The sequence below is a fragment of the Nannospalax galili genome, unplaced genomic scaffold, assembly GCF_000622305.1.
Source record: "Nannospalax galili isolate Female #2095 unplaced genomic scaffold, S.galili_v1.0 scaffold1437, whole genome shotgun sequence".
Taxonomy (NCBI): domain Eukaryota; kingdom Metazoa; phylum Chordata; class Mammalia; order Rodentia; family Spalacidae; genus Nannospalax; species Nannospalax galili.
Window position 1 is genome coordinate 347,718 of NW_008341050.1, and position 17,382 is coordinate 365,099.

Sequence of the window (17,382 nt, forward strand, 5' to 3'; positions counted from 1 at the left end):
CCTGCATGTACGTAAGTGCACCCATGTCGTGCAATGCCCACAGAGGACAGAAGAGGCTGTCAGATCCCCTGGAATTGGAGTTACGGACAGTTGTTAGCTGCCATATGGGTGCTGGGATTCGGACCCAGGTCTTCTGCAAGAACAGCCAGTGTTCTTAACCACTGAGCCATCTCTCCAGCCCCTATATTTATTTTTTAAGACAGGTTTTCACTACATAGCCCTGGGTGGCCTGGTACTTGTGTGTAGAACAGACTGACCATGAGCTTATTAGGGATTTGCCTGCCTCTGTGCGCCCCCCTCCAGCCTCTTCCCACAAGTATTGGGATAAAAGGCATGTGCACCACACCTGGCTGTTGTTTAGATATTTGAGAGAGTTTTACTGTGTTGCCTAGGTTGGCCTGAAACTTGCTATATAACTCAGATTGGCCTTAAAGTTTGCAGACCTCCAGCCTATATGGATTACTAGGATGATAGGCGTGTGCCACAGTGTCCTATGCTTGAGAATTTGAACCCAGTTTGGCCCCAAAATCCAAACAATTTTTTTTAGACCTGGTCTTAATGTGTAGCTGTGGTTGGCCAGGAACTTGCTGTGTAAACCACACTGACCTAGAACCCACAGAGATCCTCCTGCCTTTGTCATGAGAGCTAGAATTAAAGGTGTGTTCCACCTTGCCCAGTGCAAGCTCTTAACTATTGTGCTGTACACTGTGCCAACTCTTGTGGGGTTTTTGGCTTTTATGTTTGAGACATCAGCTCATGTATCCTATACCTCTGGAGTGCTGGAATTACAGGTATGTAGCACCATGCCCAGTTTTTATATGGCACTGCGACTTGAACCCAGGACTTTGTACATGCTGGGCAAGCTTGCTGCCAGCTGGGCTATATTCCCAGCTCCCTTCACCATGTCATCTCTTGAGTGGAGCCCTGAACAAATGACCCTTAGGCATGGTCGTTTGAACCATAGAACGTAGAAGACAAATGACTATTTTATTTTCACTCTTCTTTTTTCTTTTCCTTTCCCCTCCCGTTCTCCCTCTCCCCGTCCCTTTTTCCCTTCTCCTGTCACCCTCTTCCATGATCCAGGCTGACCCAGAACTTACTGTGTAGCCTAGTCTGACCTCAAACTCATGGCAAGCCTCCTGCCCTAGCCTCCTGAGTGCTGGGATTATACAGGCCTGATCTATCATATCCAGCTGAAATGAGTATTTTCTTTATTCTCCTTAGTCTGGCATATAACTGCTGCTTTGCATAGGAGAGAATTTAATTCAGTAAGAATAGCTGCGGCTGTAGGGTAGTAGGGCTTAACTGCTGAGGTAACTCAACCAAAGACTAAAGGGTCTGAAATTTACAAGCCCAATTTTTACAGAGTTCTCCTAGAAATAATTTCCTGCTTATTTTCAAATCCATTTTGGGGGCTGGGAAGATGGCTCAGTTGATAAATTGCTTACAGCATAAGCAGGAGGACCTGAGTTCAAATCCCTAGCACCCATGTGCTAGATCATGCATGATGGCATATACCTGTAATCCCAGGAGTAGACAGGCTGGTAGAGGAGTTTCCCTGGGGGATTGTTGGCCAGACAGTCTGACTGAATCTATGAGTTCCAGGTTCAGTGAGGGATCATGTCTCAAAAAATATTTTGATAGAGAGCAGTTGAGGAAGACACCTGACCTCTCGCCTTCACATGCATATTTATGCCCATGGACCAGCACACACAAGTGTACAAACACGTGTAAACACAGTGACAGACGGACACACACACAAACAAGTTTTGGTCTCCTAACAGAGGCTCAAACTTCATTAATTCTTTAGAGTTTTTGTCAGGAGTAATGGCCTTGTCAGTAGTAATTGTGAAGAGCAACATGCTGGTGATCACCAAATTGTGCCAGCTTCGATGACTTTTCAGTAAATCACCATGCTGTCAGACTCAGGATGCCAAGTAATTTGCAGACATAGTCATTACTTTTTCCTCTTTCCTTTGTTTCTCTTCATTCCTACATACTATCAAAACCCATACAGGTCTGGAGAGATAACAGTTGTCTAGCTGTGGACCTACATCTTTTCTCTTGGTCTAGTAGAGCTCTCTCTCATAAGCATTCTTACTCTTTTGGAAACAAATTATGGAAGGCCCTGCCATGCCTTTAACTGACTTTATAATAGACTTGCAAGAGTGGATCCTAAGTTGATCCAAAATGATTTGGAGTAATTATAGTAGATTCCCTCACAGCTTATTAAGTAATACAATGTATGTTTTGCTGACACTACCTCCTTTACAACATATGGGATCATTTGTAGGGGAGCTAAGAGTAAGTTACACAGTAATCTGTGCTTGCACTCCTTCAGAATATTTAATGCGTGTGAAGAAGAAAGATGCTGGAAGAGGTCAGAATGAGAAAAGCAATTCTGACTTGAAAACTAAACCATTTTAAAAAATTTATTTATTTATTTGTCTTTTTGTTGGTTATTTTTTGACAGGGTCTCTCTAGTCACAGCCCACCTGGAAGTCACAACATGAACCAGGGTAGCCTCAATCTTGCAGAGATCCACCTGCCTCTGCCTCCCAAGGACTGGGATTAAAAGTTCCTGCCACCATTAAAGGCATATGCCACCACACTGGCTTGTTTTAATGTTTTATATAACATTGAGCTTTTCAGTTTTTCCTATATGATTTCAGTTTTTTTATTATTTGTACCAGTGTTTGCCTGCATGTATGTTTGTGCACCACATGTGTGAAATGCCCAAGGAAGGCAGAAGAGGGTATCAGATCCCCAGGAAGTAGAATTGGAGGTGGTTATTAGCCACCATGTGCGTGCTGGGAATGGAACCCAGGTTCTCTGCAAGAGCAGCAAGTACTCTTAACTACTGAGCCATCTCTCCAGTCCCTGATTTCTGTTTTTTTTTTTTTGTCTTTTTGAGACAGGGTCTCCCTGTAGCCCCAGCTGTCCTGGAACTCACTATGTAGACCAGGCTGGCCTTGAACTCGAAGAGACCTGCCTGCCTCTGCCTTCTGAGTGCTGGGATTAAAGGCATGTGCCACCATGCCCGGCTTCTGTATTTTTTTTTTTAGAGGAGAAAGGGAAAAGTTCCCTTAATACTACACCTTTATGAGACCTACCCATATCCTATTATTGATTCATTATTTAAAACATGCTTATTTGTTGCCCTTTACATAACAGTGTTATTCTAGGTGTTGAGAGCATAATAAAGAATAAAAATGTTTTTTTCCTCATATATAAATTCTAGAGAGTAGAGAGAGACAATAACTAAAATATGTAGATATGATTATAATAAGTGCTGTAGTAAGGGTAGGGATTTGGGGAAAAGAGTTGAGCTTGCAGTTAAGTAGGTTGATCAGGGGATACTATTCTGAGAAGTACTACTTGCGTGAAGCCCTGCAGTAGTGAGTGACTAAGCCACACAAATACCAAGAGAAAGAATGATTCAAGCAAGGAGCTCAAGTGCAAAGTCCCTGAGTTCAGAACATGCATAATGGTGTGGGACACAGCAAGAGACCCACATGGCTGGTGTGAATCAAATTATGTATGGCATTTTCACTTTTTACAGAATTTTTGATGGGAAAGCATTAGAGGGTTTTGAGCAGAAGAATAACATTTGATTTATTATTATTATTATTTTGTATTTTGAGAGCTTCTTTGGAGGTTCTAGCAGGAGAGCCCAGCTACTTGTATACCCTTGACCAAAGACCAGTCCTCCTCTATTGGGGAAGTGTTGTGCCTGCATGTACCTAAGTGCACCCGAGTCATTCAGTGCTCATGGAGGCCAGAAGAGGGTGTTGGATCCCTTGAATCTGGAGTTAATGGATGGTTGTTAGCCTACCATATGGGTGCTGGGATTTGAACCTGGGTCTTCTGCAACAGCAACCAGTGCTCTTAACCATGGAGCTATCTCTCCAACCCCCCCTTCTAAAAACTTTTATTCATTTATTTTTATTTTTAAATTTTTTGGTCTTTTTGAGACAGGGTCTCCCTGTAGCCTCAGTTGGCCTAGAACTCACTATGTAGACCAGGCTGGCTTTGAACTCATAAAGATCTGCCTGCCTCTTCCTCCCAAGTGCTGGGATTAAAGGCGTGCACCACCATACCCAGCCCATTTGGGGTTATTTTGTTCATGGTGAGAGATAAGGATCTGATTTCATTCTTCCACATGTAGCTATCCAGTTTGACCAGCACCATTTGTTGGGCATGATGTCTTTTCTCCAATGTGTATTTTGCTGCTTTGTCAAAAATTAGTAGTTGTAAGTCTGTGGACTTAAATTTGAGTCCTCAATTCTAGTCTGTTAATCAATGTATCTGTTTTTGTGCCACTACCATGCTGTTTTTTTGCTATAGCTCTGTAATAGAATTTTTGTTTGTGTGTCTTTTTGAGACAGGGTCTTCCTGCAGCCCCAGCTGCCTAAAATTCACTTTGTAGACCAGGCTTGATCTCACAGAGATCTGCCTGCCTCTGCCTCATGAGTGCTGGGATTAAAAGTGTGCACCACCATGCTCAGCTTAGTTCTCTAATATAATTTGAAATAAGGGATGATGATGCCTCCAGCTCTTCTGTTGTTCAGGATTTTTTTTTTTTTTTAAATTCTGGTGTGTGTGTGTGTGTGTGTGTGTGTGTGTGTGTGCATATGAAATTTGAAATTATTTTTTCAATTTCTGTGAAAAATTGTTGGAATTTTAATGGGGATTGAATGCTACTAATCCATGAGCACAGAGATCTTCCCATTTTCTGGTATCTTTTTTTCTTTCAATCTCCTAAAATTGATTCAGGAAGTGAAGACTTGTTAGTCTCGGAACAGAAAAGGGGGGCTGGAGAGATGGTTCAATGGGTAAAAGTACTGACTGCTCTTGCAGAGGACCTGGATTCAATTCCCAGCACCCACACGGTGGCTAACAACTGTCCAAAACTCCAGTTCCAGGGGATCCGACACTCTCTTCTGTCCTCTGTGGGCAGAATGGGTGCACTTAAATACATACATGCAAGCAATACACTCATATGCATAAAAAAAAAACCTGGCCAGGCATGGTGGTGTACATCTGTAGTCCCAGCACTTGGGAGGCAGAGGCAGGAGGATCTCTGTGAGTTCGAGACCAGCCTGGTCTACATAGTGAGTTCCAGGACAGCTGGGGCTACAGGGAGACCCTGCTTCAAAAAGACCAAAAAAAACAAAAAAACAAAAAAACCCACCAAAAAGAAAAAGGAACCAGTAAAAAAGGATAAAGGGAGCGCACAATATGGGAGAAAGGAAAGGAGCCTGTATGATGGAAATGCCTGTAGTACTTAATCCTAGCACCCAGAAGGCTGAAGTAGGAGAACCAACTAGGCCGAGCTGCATAATAAGTTCCAGGCCAATCTGGGCTGCCTAGTGAGTCCTTGTCTCAAAATTTAAAAAAAACCCATTGGGGGTGGGGGTGGGGGCGCTGGAGGAAAACCAGAAGAATGTGATACCCTAGAAGTCAAGGGAAGACAGTAGTTAATTTGGTTAAAAGTTTATAATTTTTTATTTTATTTTTAAATGTGTGTGTGTGTGTGTGTGTGTGTGTGCAGGTGTCTGTGGTTGTCAGAAGATGGTGTTGGATCCCCTGGAGCTGGAGTTAAATGCTATTTTGAGCTACCCAACATGGGTTCTGGGAACTGAATTCAGGATGTGCTCTTAACCACTGAACCACCCTTCCCCCTTTTTTTTGAGATGGGTTATCCCTATAGTCCTATGCCTGCCTTTGCTTTCTGTGTGCTGAGTTTAAAGGTGTGCACCACCATGCACAGCTGCCAGCCCCTATTTTTAAACATTTTGTATGTGCTTGGGTGCATATGTGCCACAGCATATGTGGAAGTCAAAGGACAACTTGCAGGAGTTTCTTTCCTTTTATCTTGTGGGTTCTGGGAATGAAATTTAGGCTGTCAAATTTGGCAGCAGGTGCCTTTACCTACTAAGCCATCTCACCAGCCTAGATGGAAGTTTTTTGACAGGATCTCCCTAGCCCCAGCCCACCTGGAACTCACTATGTAGACAAGGCTGGCCTCAATCTCAGAGATCCACCTGCCTCTTGGATTAAAGGTGTGTGTTACTATGCCTGGGGTTAGAACACTTGTAGGCAGGAAAATTGCTGTGAGTTTAGAGTAAGCCTGGGCTATATGGAAATTTCAAAGCTAGCTTGTGCTATTGTTTGAGATTTTGTCTTAAACAAATGGGCTGGAAAGATGGCACAGCAGTTAAGAATACTGCTCCTTTTGAGGATCCAAGTTCTGTTCCCAGCACCCACATCAGGTGATAAGCACCTGTAAAACCAACTCCGTGGTACCTGATGCCCTCTTCTGGCCTTCTTGGATACTGCATTCACACACGCACAACTGAAAATAAAATCTCAAACCAGGTATGGTAGCAAGTACCTTTAATCCCAGCACTTGAGAGGCAGAGGCAGTCGGATCTCTGTGAGTTCAAGGCTGGCCTGGTCTACCTGGTGAGTTCCAGGCTAGCTGGGGCTACAGGGAGACCCTGTCTCAAAACAAGAAGAAAAAAAAGAAAAGAAAATCTCCAAACAATATATGGGCCTTTGGGCCATGTGTGGTAGTGCATGCCTTTAGTCCTGACACTTGGAGGTAGAGGCAGGCAGATCTCTGAGTTCTAGGCCTGCCTGGTCTATACAGCAAGTTCTGGGCCAAACAGGACTACATAATGATATCCTGTCTCAACAAACAAAACTGGCTGGGCATGGTGGCGCACGCCTTTAGTCTCAGCACCTGGGAGGCAGAGGCAGGTGGATCTCTGAGTTCCAGACCAGCCTGGTCTACATAGTGAGTTCCAGGCCAGCTGGGGCTCCAGGGAGACCCTGTCTCAAAAAGACCAATAACAAAACCAAACAACAACAACAACAAAAAAAACTAAATGTGTAAAAAAGAGATAGAAGAGAAAAAGTAATCTCATTAGTAATGAATTTGAAAAATAATTTTTTTAACATGGAAAAATTAGAGATGCTTTGAACTAAGAGACATTCTGGCCTAACGGTGTACAACACACTGCTGACTGGGTCATTTTTCTGAGTGTTTTCACACTTAGGTATTCCCCATTTTTGATTCTTAAATTTTTGAATTGCTAGCTGAATGCCTCTGAACCATGGGGTATATGTTTGCATCCTAGCTATCAGCATAGGGATGCTAGCGAGACAGACTAGAAATGTAGAAGCTTAGTAACAGCATGTGCTTGTTTCCTCTTGTTTAACCTTTTCTCTACAGGGCATCTTTAACCAGTTTCAGTGTAGTAGTGAAAAAGTACTTCCATCTGACACTCTTCGAAGTGCTCTTGCAAAGACTTTTCAGGATGAGCAACGCTTCCAGCTGGGAATTATGGATGATGCTGCGGAATGCTTTGTAAGTGCTGGCCTCTTGTCCTCTTTGATATGGGGTAGGACTGTTGATAGTCTCTGTGAGGACTATTAGTGATGGACTTTATTGTGCCCTTATCTCTACAGTCAGAACTAGTGGTTTCTCTAGCTTTTCAGAGCTCTGGAGTCTCTACTACTGTAACATAAATTGCCTAGTGGGTGTATGATTTTTCCTCCAGGCTTGGGGTATTTAATGCTAGCCATTGCATAAACTGTGGCTATTTTCAGAGAAGCATGTTAAAGTACTCTCAGAGCTTTTTACTCAGTAGCCTGGGATGGGGCTTAAGAGAAGCCTCTAACAAGTTCCCAGGTGATGCTGTAGTGATCGTTCTGCTATGGGTACCACAGGTTCTTTTTAACTTCTCTATTTCTAAAGGTATTAACAGGGACTATGATGTTCTGATACAGAAAGTTACATTGCTCTAGTGACTTCAATAGATTTAAATTTTTTTTATTTTAGCCGGGCGTGGTGGTGCATGCCTTTAATCCCAGCACTTGGGAGGCAGAGGCAGGTGGAGCTCTGTGAGTTTAAGGCCAGCCTGGTCTACAAAGTGAGTTCCAGGCCAGTGGGGGCTACAGGGAGACCCTGTGTCTGTCACAAAAAGACCAAAAAGAAAAGAAAAAAAAGTGTAGTGTGCTGTAATCCCCAGCACTTGGGAAGTGGAGGCAGGAGTTCAAGTTAATTACATATTCAGTATAATTACTAACCAGGCGCACTGCCTTCCATGAAACAAAAAAAATTTATTTATTATTTTATTTATTATTTTTATTTTATGTGTATGAGTATTATGCCTGTATGTAGTAAGTTCACCCGTGTTGTGCAATGCCGTGGAGGACAGAAGAGTCTATACATAGATAGGTAAGGCTATGAAAAAGTAGCATGAAAGAGCTTTGTGTCTTGATTATGGTTCCATGACTATAATGAAGTTGAATAGAGTTATACACACAAGTTCATAGAAAACTGATGAAATCTAAATAATCTGAGTGATATTAATGCCCATTTCCTGGTGTGTGTGTGTATGTGTGTAGTTTTTCCTTTAAAAGTTTACAAAACTCGGGAGGCAGAGGCAGGTGGATCGTTGTGAGTTCGAGGCCAGCCTGCTCTACATAGTGAGTTCCAGGCCAGCTGGGGCTACAGGGAGACCCTGTCTCAAAAAGAAAAAAAAAAAAGCTTAAAAAAATCAGAGGTATTCCTCCTTTCCAGGAAGATTGCTACTTCTTGGGGCAGATTGTTTACCAGCTTGTCCATTGTGTCTTAAGTGGTATTTGTATACTGTTTTTGTTCTTTCCTTGTCAGGAAAACCTCCTGATGAGAATTCACTTCCACATTGCTGATGAAAGCAAAGAGGATATCTGTACTGCTCAACACTGCATTTCTCACCAGAAATTTGCAATGACGTTGTTTGAGCAGGTGAGCTTTATCTGGCCTCATCTCTTCTTAGACTTTTTCTTTAAGAATCCTTTATTTTGGGGCTGGAGAGATGGCTCAGTGGTTAAGAGCACTAACTGCTCTTGCAGAGGACCTGGATTCAATTCTCAGCACCCACATGGTGGTTAACAGCCATCTGTGGCTCCAGTTCCAGAGGATCTGATGCTTTCTTCTGACCTCCGAGGGCATTGCATGATACTGGTGCACTTACAACAATGCAGGCAATGCACATAAAATAAAAATAATAAATAAAAGGTGTTTTTTTTTTTGTCTTTTTGAGACAGGGTCTCCCTGTAGCTCCAGCTGACCTGGATTTGCTATGGAGACCAGGCTGGCCTCAAACTCACAGAGATCCACCTGCCTTTGCCTCCTGAGTGCTGGGATTAAAGGCATGCTCCACCACACCCAGCAATAAAAGTATTTTTTAAAAAAGAATCCTGGGGGCTGGAGGGATGGCTCAGCGGTTAAGGGCACTGACTGTTGCAGAGGATGGGGTTCGATTCGCAGCACTCACATGGCAGTTATGAATCGTCCTTAGCTCCAGTTCCAGGGAAATCCGAAGCCCTCTTGTGTTGTCCGCAGCATTGCATGACACAGGTGCTCACACATACATGCAGGCAATACACTCATACACATAAAATAAAAATAATAAAATATTAAAAAAAAAAAGAATCCTTTATTTTGGGATGTAGGGTCTTAATTGGGTTTGAAAATATTTCCTCATGGTGGCTGCTCAGTTTTGCTTTTTCTCCCTGGGCCAGTGTGTATGTACTAGCTGTGGTGCCACTTCTGATCCGCTGCCATTCATTCAGATGGTACATTACATCTCTACTACATCTCTTTGGTGAGTCTTTAAAGGGATTCTTTACTGTACCATTAGTCACTGCTCCAGTTGATTGGGTTTTAACTTAAGGCCACCACATAGCTTATATCCTAATTGCTGAGTCTGTGCTATACTACAAGACTTCAAAACAACCATTTAAAAATAACTTTTGTTTTCCTTTTTTTCCCCTCTCCTATCCCTCCCCTTTTCTTAGGCTCAGTACTGGCCAGCAAAGTGGGAGGAGGAATGGGGATTCTATGAGCTTTGGATTTTGGGACAGGTAGAGACACTCACTGTGCTTGTGGGACACTGAGGCTAGTCAGGACAAGGGGCTGTGTGGTATAGTGGGCAAAGGAAGAAAATCACTTGTGTGAGTTAGGCGTTTTCATGAATGATTAAAAGAATTAGCCATAACTATAACTCAGTATAACATCTACCATTAACTCCCATCTTTCCCCATCTTGAAGCAATCAGGCTATTTGTATGCTGGAAAAGCGAGAGAAACCTTCACCAAGCATGTTTGGTGAGCTGCTTCAGAATGCCAGCACCATGGGGGACCTGCGGAACTGTCCAGTGAGTTACTTCTGTGGTATTTAGGGGAGGAAGGAGAACCTTGGTTCAGTACAATTGAGGCAGAGCTGGTGGAGAATGGGTTCAATTAGTATTATATCTGTTTCAGAGCAACTGTGGAGAAAGGATCCGGATCCGCCGTGTGTTGATGAATGCACCACAGATTATCACAATTGGGCTGGTGTGGGACTCTGACCATTCAGACTTGGCAGAGGATGTCATCCACAGTCTGGGCACTTGCCTTAAGCTGGGTGATGTATGTATTAGTTACCTTTATCTCTGTATTATTCAAGCACTGAACTAAAAGATTATGTTCTAGGTAGAACTATAGAGTTTTGGACAGATACACTTATGCTTATGTAAGTAAATACATGGACCTGTATGTATGTCCTCACGTTTCTCTTTTGTGAGGGTGCAGAAGAGCCTTTTTAGAGGAAAATGGTATGATTTTTGCCTTGGACAAAATAGGCAAAACTTCGCTACTGGTAAAATAAGTTACTTTCTAGAGGTATTACTTTCTAGAGGTATTGTGTGCTCCTCTGGTTGTTAGTCTGTGCAAGGATGCTGCATATCCAACCCTGGAGACAGGAAAGTCAAAGGAGCAGGCAGTTTAATGAAGTGAAGGTGATAAATGTTGGTGGCCTAAGCCCAAGAATAGGCAATTCAGAGTGTTGAGAAGGGAATGAAGCAACTTTGAAGATAATTTAGTAGTTTCAGGGTATTCTGTGCATTTATTTTGGGATGTAGGGGGTAAGACATCAGCCCAGGTTTCTTCCTTATCTGTTCCATATCCTGGAGCAGGTACAGTCAGTATTTTCCTTCATTTCAAGAAAAACCAGAAAATCTTGTTTTCTTTGCACTAGTTTTTGTCTGGGATAGTCCTGTGACTAAGGAGAGTCTTTGTTCTTGTTTTAAATAGCCTGTACTGAGAACAGATGAATTGTCGGGGATCTCATTTTAGGTTTCCTATGCAGGAAACCTGACTGGAGTAGCATACGCATAGTAGAACCTTTTAAATTTATTTATTTATTTTTCTATGTGTATGAGTGTTTTCCCCACGTGTATATAAGTACACCCATGTCATGGAATGTTTGTGGAGATCAGAAGAGGGCATTGGATCACCTGAAACTAGTGTTACACAGGATTGTCAGCTACCATATGAGTGCTGGAAACTGAACCCTAGTCCTCTGCAAGGGTAGCCAATCTCTTAACCGCTGAGCCATTTCTCTAGCCCCACATAGTTAGATCTTTAAAAAAATGTTTCTCTGTATTTTACATATTCTGTAGTAGCATAGTTTCACTAAAAAATATTTGGTTGGGGGATAGGTAGGATCTCATGTATTCCAGGCTGGCCTACAATTGGATAAATAGCCTAGGATGACTGAACTCTGGGTCCTCTTGCCTCTTTCCCTCTTTGGTACTGGAATTAGAGGTGTGTGCTATCATGCATGGTTTTGATTTTATTTTATTTTTTATTATTGTTTTCTCAATCAGGTGAGTTTCTTAAAGACAGAGTCCCTTTATTCGTGTGTTTTTTTGTGTGTCTCAGCACTCAGGACAGTGCTGAGGAGGTACCTAGGAGTTGAAATGAAACCCTCCTTTCTGAGGGTTTCTTACGCTCTGTTGGGGGCTCAGTAGGATGTTTCTATCCATTGTGCCAGCAAATAAATATCTTTGAAGCCATGTTGTAGTGGTACACACCTTTAATCCCAGTGCTTGGGAGGCAGAGGCAGGCAGATCTCTGTGAGTTCTAGGCCAGCTTGGGATACATAGCCAATCTCTGTTTCAAAAACTAAACAGAAAGGAGCTGGAGAGATGGCTCAGAGCTTAAGAGCACTGGCTACTTGGGCAGAGGACTCTAGTTCAGTTCACAGCACTCTCATGGCAGCTGACAACCTCTGTAACTTCACTTCCATGGGGAATCCAACACCCTCTTCTTGCCTGTGTGGGCACTGCACATATATGGTGCATATATATGCATGTAGGCAATACACTCATAACATATAAAATAAAACTAAATAAAAACAATACCGACTGAAATAAACAAAAGAAGAATCTTTGAGATTTGAAAGCTACCTTTTGTTTTGTTTTGTTTTTAACTTTCTTGACTCCTTCTGCTAGACTTAAGAAAGAAAATATGGAAAGATATAAGACACTTTATTCTTTGTAGTTTACTGGACACTGTCAGTCTTTCTTTTCAAAGTTTTTCCTAAAAGTGCCCCAGGCTGGCTAGCTTCAAACTTAACGATTCTCCTGCCTTAGCCGCCTAAGTGTTGGGATCATAGGCATGTGCTGTCATGCAGAGCTTTTAGGTTCCCTTCTGGTGAATAATTTAGACTAAGCAGAAATAGCTCAGATTGAGGGAAGAAGCAAGTCATTATCTTCATTAAGAAATGTTGATGGCCTCTGGACATGTGTCTAATCCCAGCTTTTGAGAGATGAGGCAGAGGATCAGGAATTCAAGGTAATTTTTGGCATATGCTGCACTCCAGGCCAGCCTAGGCTACTTGAAGCTCTATTTCAACAAAACAAAATAATAATAAAAAATGTTGATGGAAGAACTGGACGTGGTAGTGCAGGCTTGAGGCTTAATTACTTCCATGTGTTTGAGATCAGATTGGTCTACATAGTGAATACTGCTGGCCAGAGCTACATAGAGAGACTGACTCAGAGAAGTGATGGGGGAAAGGGAGACAAATATTGGTAGAGCTTGCTGAGGGATTATGTAAGGTGGTTGAATGTCTGATAGATCTTTACCTTCTTTTTCTCTGCAGCTGTTTTTCAGAGTGACAGATGACCGGGCCAAACAATCTGAACTGTACCTAGTAGGAATGATCTGTTACTATGGCAAACATTATTCCACATTCTTTTTTCAAACAAAGATTCGCAAATGGATGTATTTTGATGATGCTCATGTCAAGGAGGTATGAATGTGCAAGGCCCTTTTGAAGTAATTTGGTGATAGAAACACAAAAACTAATTGTATTTGTCTTCAGTGTTTTGCTTTCATAATTTTGAATGGTCACTTTCCATGCCCTCTGTAAGGCATTCTTTGTGTTTTTTGTCTTTTTACTAATCCATCTATCTGTTAAATTGATTGTAATTGGATTGGTTATTTTTCTGAAACGGGCTCATTCTGTGCTCTAGGCTGATCTGAAACTTGCATTGTAGCCCAGCCTGGCCTCATGCTTGTAACAGTCCTCCTTCCTTTGCCTCCCAAGTGCTGGGATTACAGGAAAGAACCATTAAATTATAAGGGCATTAGCGTTTGTTTTTTATATTCTAATCTAATAGATACCAGTTCTTGGAGAATAGGAACCGTGTATCTTCTATCATTCTGTTTGGATCGCTTCATCAAGCATTCAATAGTTCTGTATAGTTGACAAAGCATTTTTTGTCTTAAATGGATAATTTGAATAGGAACATGTGATGTTGCCAATTAGGCTGTATCATTAACCAAAGTTCAGAATTTTAAATCTATTAACCATAGATAATATTTTATTTCAAGACTGTTAAAAATTATTCTTCAATTCTCATTTCCCTAAAGTATCTTATTAGAGCTTAACATATTTTTAGTATATTGTAGGGAACATAGGCCTATAATGATACAGAGGAGAATTGATCTTAGTCTAAACCATAGCTTCTGTGGATAAAATGGTTTGGGTGATCTATATCAATTAGGAAGCCCCTTGTGATAACATTACCAGCTATGGAGACTGTTGACTATTCCAGTACATAGACTTTCAAACAAAGTCTTTTGCAAATAGCAAAATCTTTGTTAATTTCCTTTATTCTTATCTTCTTTGGCAGGGAGCTTTTATAATTAGGGGCAACTTACACAAATTATTTGAGCATTAGGTTATTTATTTGAAAAATACTCCTATGAAATATTAAATAAGATTGGTATGTGAAAAACATATAAATTATGCTTTAATTAAAATAATGGTAACTTAATTTAAATTACTGCATATCTGTTGTGAGTAAACTACCATGCTAATTGTCTAACTGGCATACTGTAACATACATCTAAGAATGTGCCTGGTTCAGGCCTAAGATGGGATGAATTGGCAGTTTGGTGAGATGGCTGTTTCCATGGCTATTATGTTATTCTTTTCCACTGTGATAGCAGCTGAATCCATCACAGGACTAAGAACAAGAGGTTCAGCTGTCTATTCTAAGTTGTTTGACATTCTGTGTGCCATGTGTGAACTCTGAAATGGAATGTCATTTGTTCTAAGGCAGTCTGCAAGAGAGTTCTTATCCTCTGCTTAACTTTACTAATGTGATCATAAAATATTTAGGACAAAATTGTACTGCAAATTTAAAGTGAGTTTTTTTTTTTTTTTTTGAGACAGGACCTGAAGCCCCAGCTGTCCTGGAACTCATCATGTGGACCAGGCTGGCCTTGAACTCACAGAGATCCACCTGTCTCTGCCTCCTGAGTGCTGGGATTAAAGGCGTGCGCCACCATACCCGGCCTTTAAAGTGAGGTTTTAAGTCTGTTATCTATGAAAAGAAATTACTTAGGCAGCTTAGGTCTCCTCATATAGCTTGTTCACATGGTTTTGTGAGCTTTTATTCATATTTCAAAACTGAATTGATGTCTCACAGAAATAAAGCTAATTGCATTCATCCTCCTTTTCTCTTATTGTAATGTTTTCTAAAAAATAAAAATAAAAAGCCGGGCGTGGTGGCTCATGCCTTTAATCCCAGTACTCAGGAGGCAGAGGCAGGCGGATCTCTGAGTTCGAGGCCAGCCTGGTCTACATAGTGAGTTCCAGGCCAACAGGGGCTACAGGGAGACCTTGTCTCAAAAAGACCAATAAATAAATAAATAAAAAAGAATTAACAAAAAGTTAGTAAGTTAGATCTAAGGGCTTTTCTATTTTCTCTAGCTAATTCTTATCATAGAAAAACACAATAGGAATTGTTTTGATTTGTGGGTACGAAGTATAACTGTCACATTTTTCTGGTGTTTCTGGTTCAGATTGGTCCGAAATGGAAAGATGTGGTAACCAAATGCATCAAAGGGCATTATCAGCCCTTGCTGCTGCTATATGCAGATCCCCAGGGTACCCCAGTGTCTACCCAGGACCTGCCTCCTCAAGCTCAGTTCCAGTCATATACCAAGACGTGCTATGATAGTGAAGATTCAGGTGAGCAGCCTAGCTGTTGTTTTCCTCCCTCCCACCACCCCACACAATTATATAGTTGGGACTCAAGCCTAAATGTTTAGTATATAGTCATCCTAGCTTGGAAAAGGAGAACCCACTAGATGTAAGAAAGAAGTACCAACTTGTTCTGAAACCAATTAGTGTCAGGCTCTATTTTCTTCAGCCTTCAAGAGTGTGATACTCAAATCAATTGGCTCAATCAGAAAAGTGAGAAAGAAATTATACTTTACACTGAGATACTAAAATTGTAAGGGACACCTCAGTGTTTAACCTTGAAATATTATTAAAGGTTATTGATTCCCATTAGCATTTTAACAGTGGCTTAAATGAATCCTTAAGAAAAACTAGGCTACTACAAAGCCAATTTGTAGGTGAGAGTTGTTTAAAAATTCTAAGTGCAGCCAGGCGTCGTTGTGCATGCCTTTAATCCCAAACAGGAAGATCTCTGAGATCAAGGCCAGCCTGGTCTACCTAGTGCATTCTAGACCAGCCAGGGCTACAGGGAGACCCTGTCTCAAAAAAACAAAAGAAAAAAAAAATCCAAGAACAGTAGTCATAGTACTCATTTATGAATCAGTTCTTCAAGTCTGAGTCTGTTGTGTGGAATTTATATAATGTTTCCTATAGAAATACTTTTCACCTTGATGACTATAGTCTTAAGATAGCCCACAGAGACTGATAATATTCCAACTATGACCCTGGTAATTTGGGCTTGATTTCTGCAAAAAGGGAAGAAGAAACGTTCCTTCCTTCACTTTGTCTTCTAGCTCTAGGACTGGCTCTTAGTATGTTTTTTTAAAGAGAAGATGCTTGGGTTAAAGTCTTTTCTTTCTCTTCATTGCATCTCCCTCCTGCTTGGTCTTTGGTGCTTTTTCTTACTGTTTTCTTTTGTTTTTGAGACAGTGTCTCACTATGGAGCACAGACTAGCCTGGAAAGTCACTGTGTAGCCCAGGCTGTCCTCCATCTCATGGTGATTCTCTTACCACCCCAGCCTCTGGAGTGCTGGAATTACACCAGGTCAACTGTTCTTTCTGTTTTTGTGCCCCACCCAGACCTGCCCTACTTCTTCCTTCAGTCAAGTACCATTTGTCCTCTTTTGTTTATCCCAGATAAGTGTTCAGAAGAAAGCCTTCTACTGGACAACACTCCCATCATTTCTCAAAAATACTAAAAAATGTATATGCCAACTTGTTAGAACATTTGACAGTATAGGAGAAGGATTATAAGATAGGTGAGCAGCTGGTATGTATGACAGGTTGACCTTGGGCTGTCCATCTATATAGATCTTACTTTCACAGCCTTTTCATTTCTTCCACTTTCGCCCTGTCCTAGTTTGTTTCTTCATTGCTGTGACAAAATACTCTGACCAATACCAACTTGGGGAGGAAAGGGTTTATTTAGCTTACATTTCCCAGGTCACAGTCCAATAGAGGCAATTCCCCAATTGAGGCTCACTTGACACACAAACATCACTATTAAACCATAACTTTCCAATTTCTGTCCCCAAGATATGATGTTAATATCCTAAAATAAGACAGTACAACCTTAAAAACCCCACAGTCCTCCAAACACTTAAAAGTTCATAGTCTCTTTTAAAAGTCTCTTAACTGTGGCTTCTTGTAAAATCCAAAACATGTACTGTCTTATTTCAAAGGGAGGAACTGAGCACACTTAAGCCAAACCAAAGTCCAGAAAAGTAGCTCAAGGCTGGATATTTGGGATTAACTCATGATCTTCTGGCCTCCAAAGGGTTCTGGCAACTCCACTTCTCTGACTCTGCTGTCCAAAGAACACTAAGCTCATCTCACAGACCCAGGCCAGCTTCATTCCACACCTACTGCGGTCCTTGGTGGTCGTCCCATGGTCCTGGCATCTCCAAAAAGCTGGGGTCACCACTGAAACTGAGGCTACACCTTCACCAATGGCCTCTTCTTGCCTCTTGGGGTGCAAAGCCTCAGTTTCTCTCCATGACCCCTTCAGTCCTGGGGTCTTCACT

The 17,382-nt window shown here is 41.6% G+C and overlaps 1 protein-coding gene across 11 annotated transcripts in view; it reads left to right on the forward strand.

Annotated features, from left to right (window-relative positions):
* The window catches only part of Usp54 (ubiquitin specific peptidase 54), a 112,743-nt gene that overhangs the window by 55,775 nt on the left and 39,586 nt on the right, over positions 1-17,382 (forward strand). For 8 of the 11 annotated variants that reach the window (XM_029565116.1, XM_008836583.3, XM_008836582.3 and 5 more), the window contains 8 exons: positions 7,241-7,375; positions 8,687-8,800; positions 9,580-9,662; positions 9,856-9,921; positions 10,109-10,214; positions 10,321-10,467; positions 12,986-13,135; positions 15,199-15,367. In XM_029565116.1, coding sequence (XP_029420976.1) covers positions 7,241-7,375; positions 8,687-8,800; positions 9,580-9,662; positions 9,856-9,921; positions 10,109-10,214; positions 10,321-10,467; positions 12,986-13,135; positions 15,199-15,367 — 970 coding nt within the window. The remainder of the gene's footprint in view (positions 1-7,240; positions 7,376-8,686; positions 8,801-9,579; positions 9,663-9,855; positions 9,922-10,108; positions 10,215-10,320; positions 10,468-12,985; positions 13,136-15,198; positions 15,368-17,382) is intronic. The other 3 variants (XM_029565118.1, XM_029565121.1, XM_029565122.1) reach the window with 1 other exon arrangement.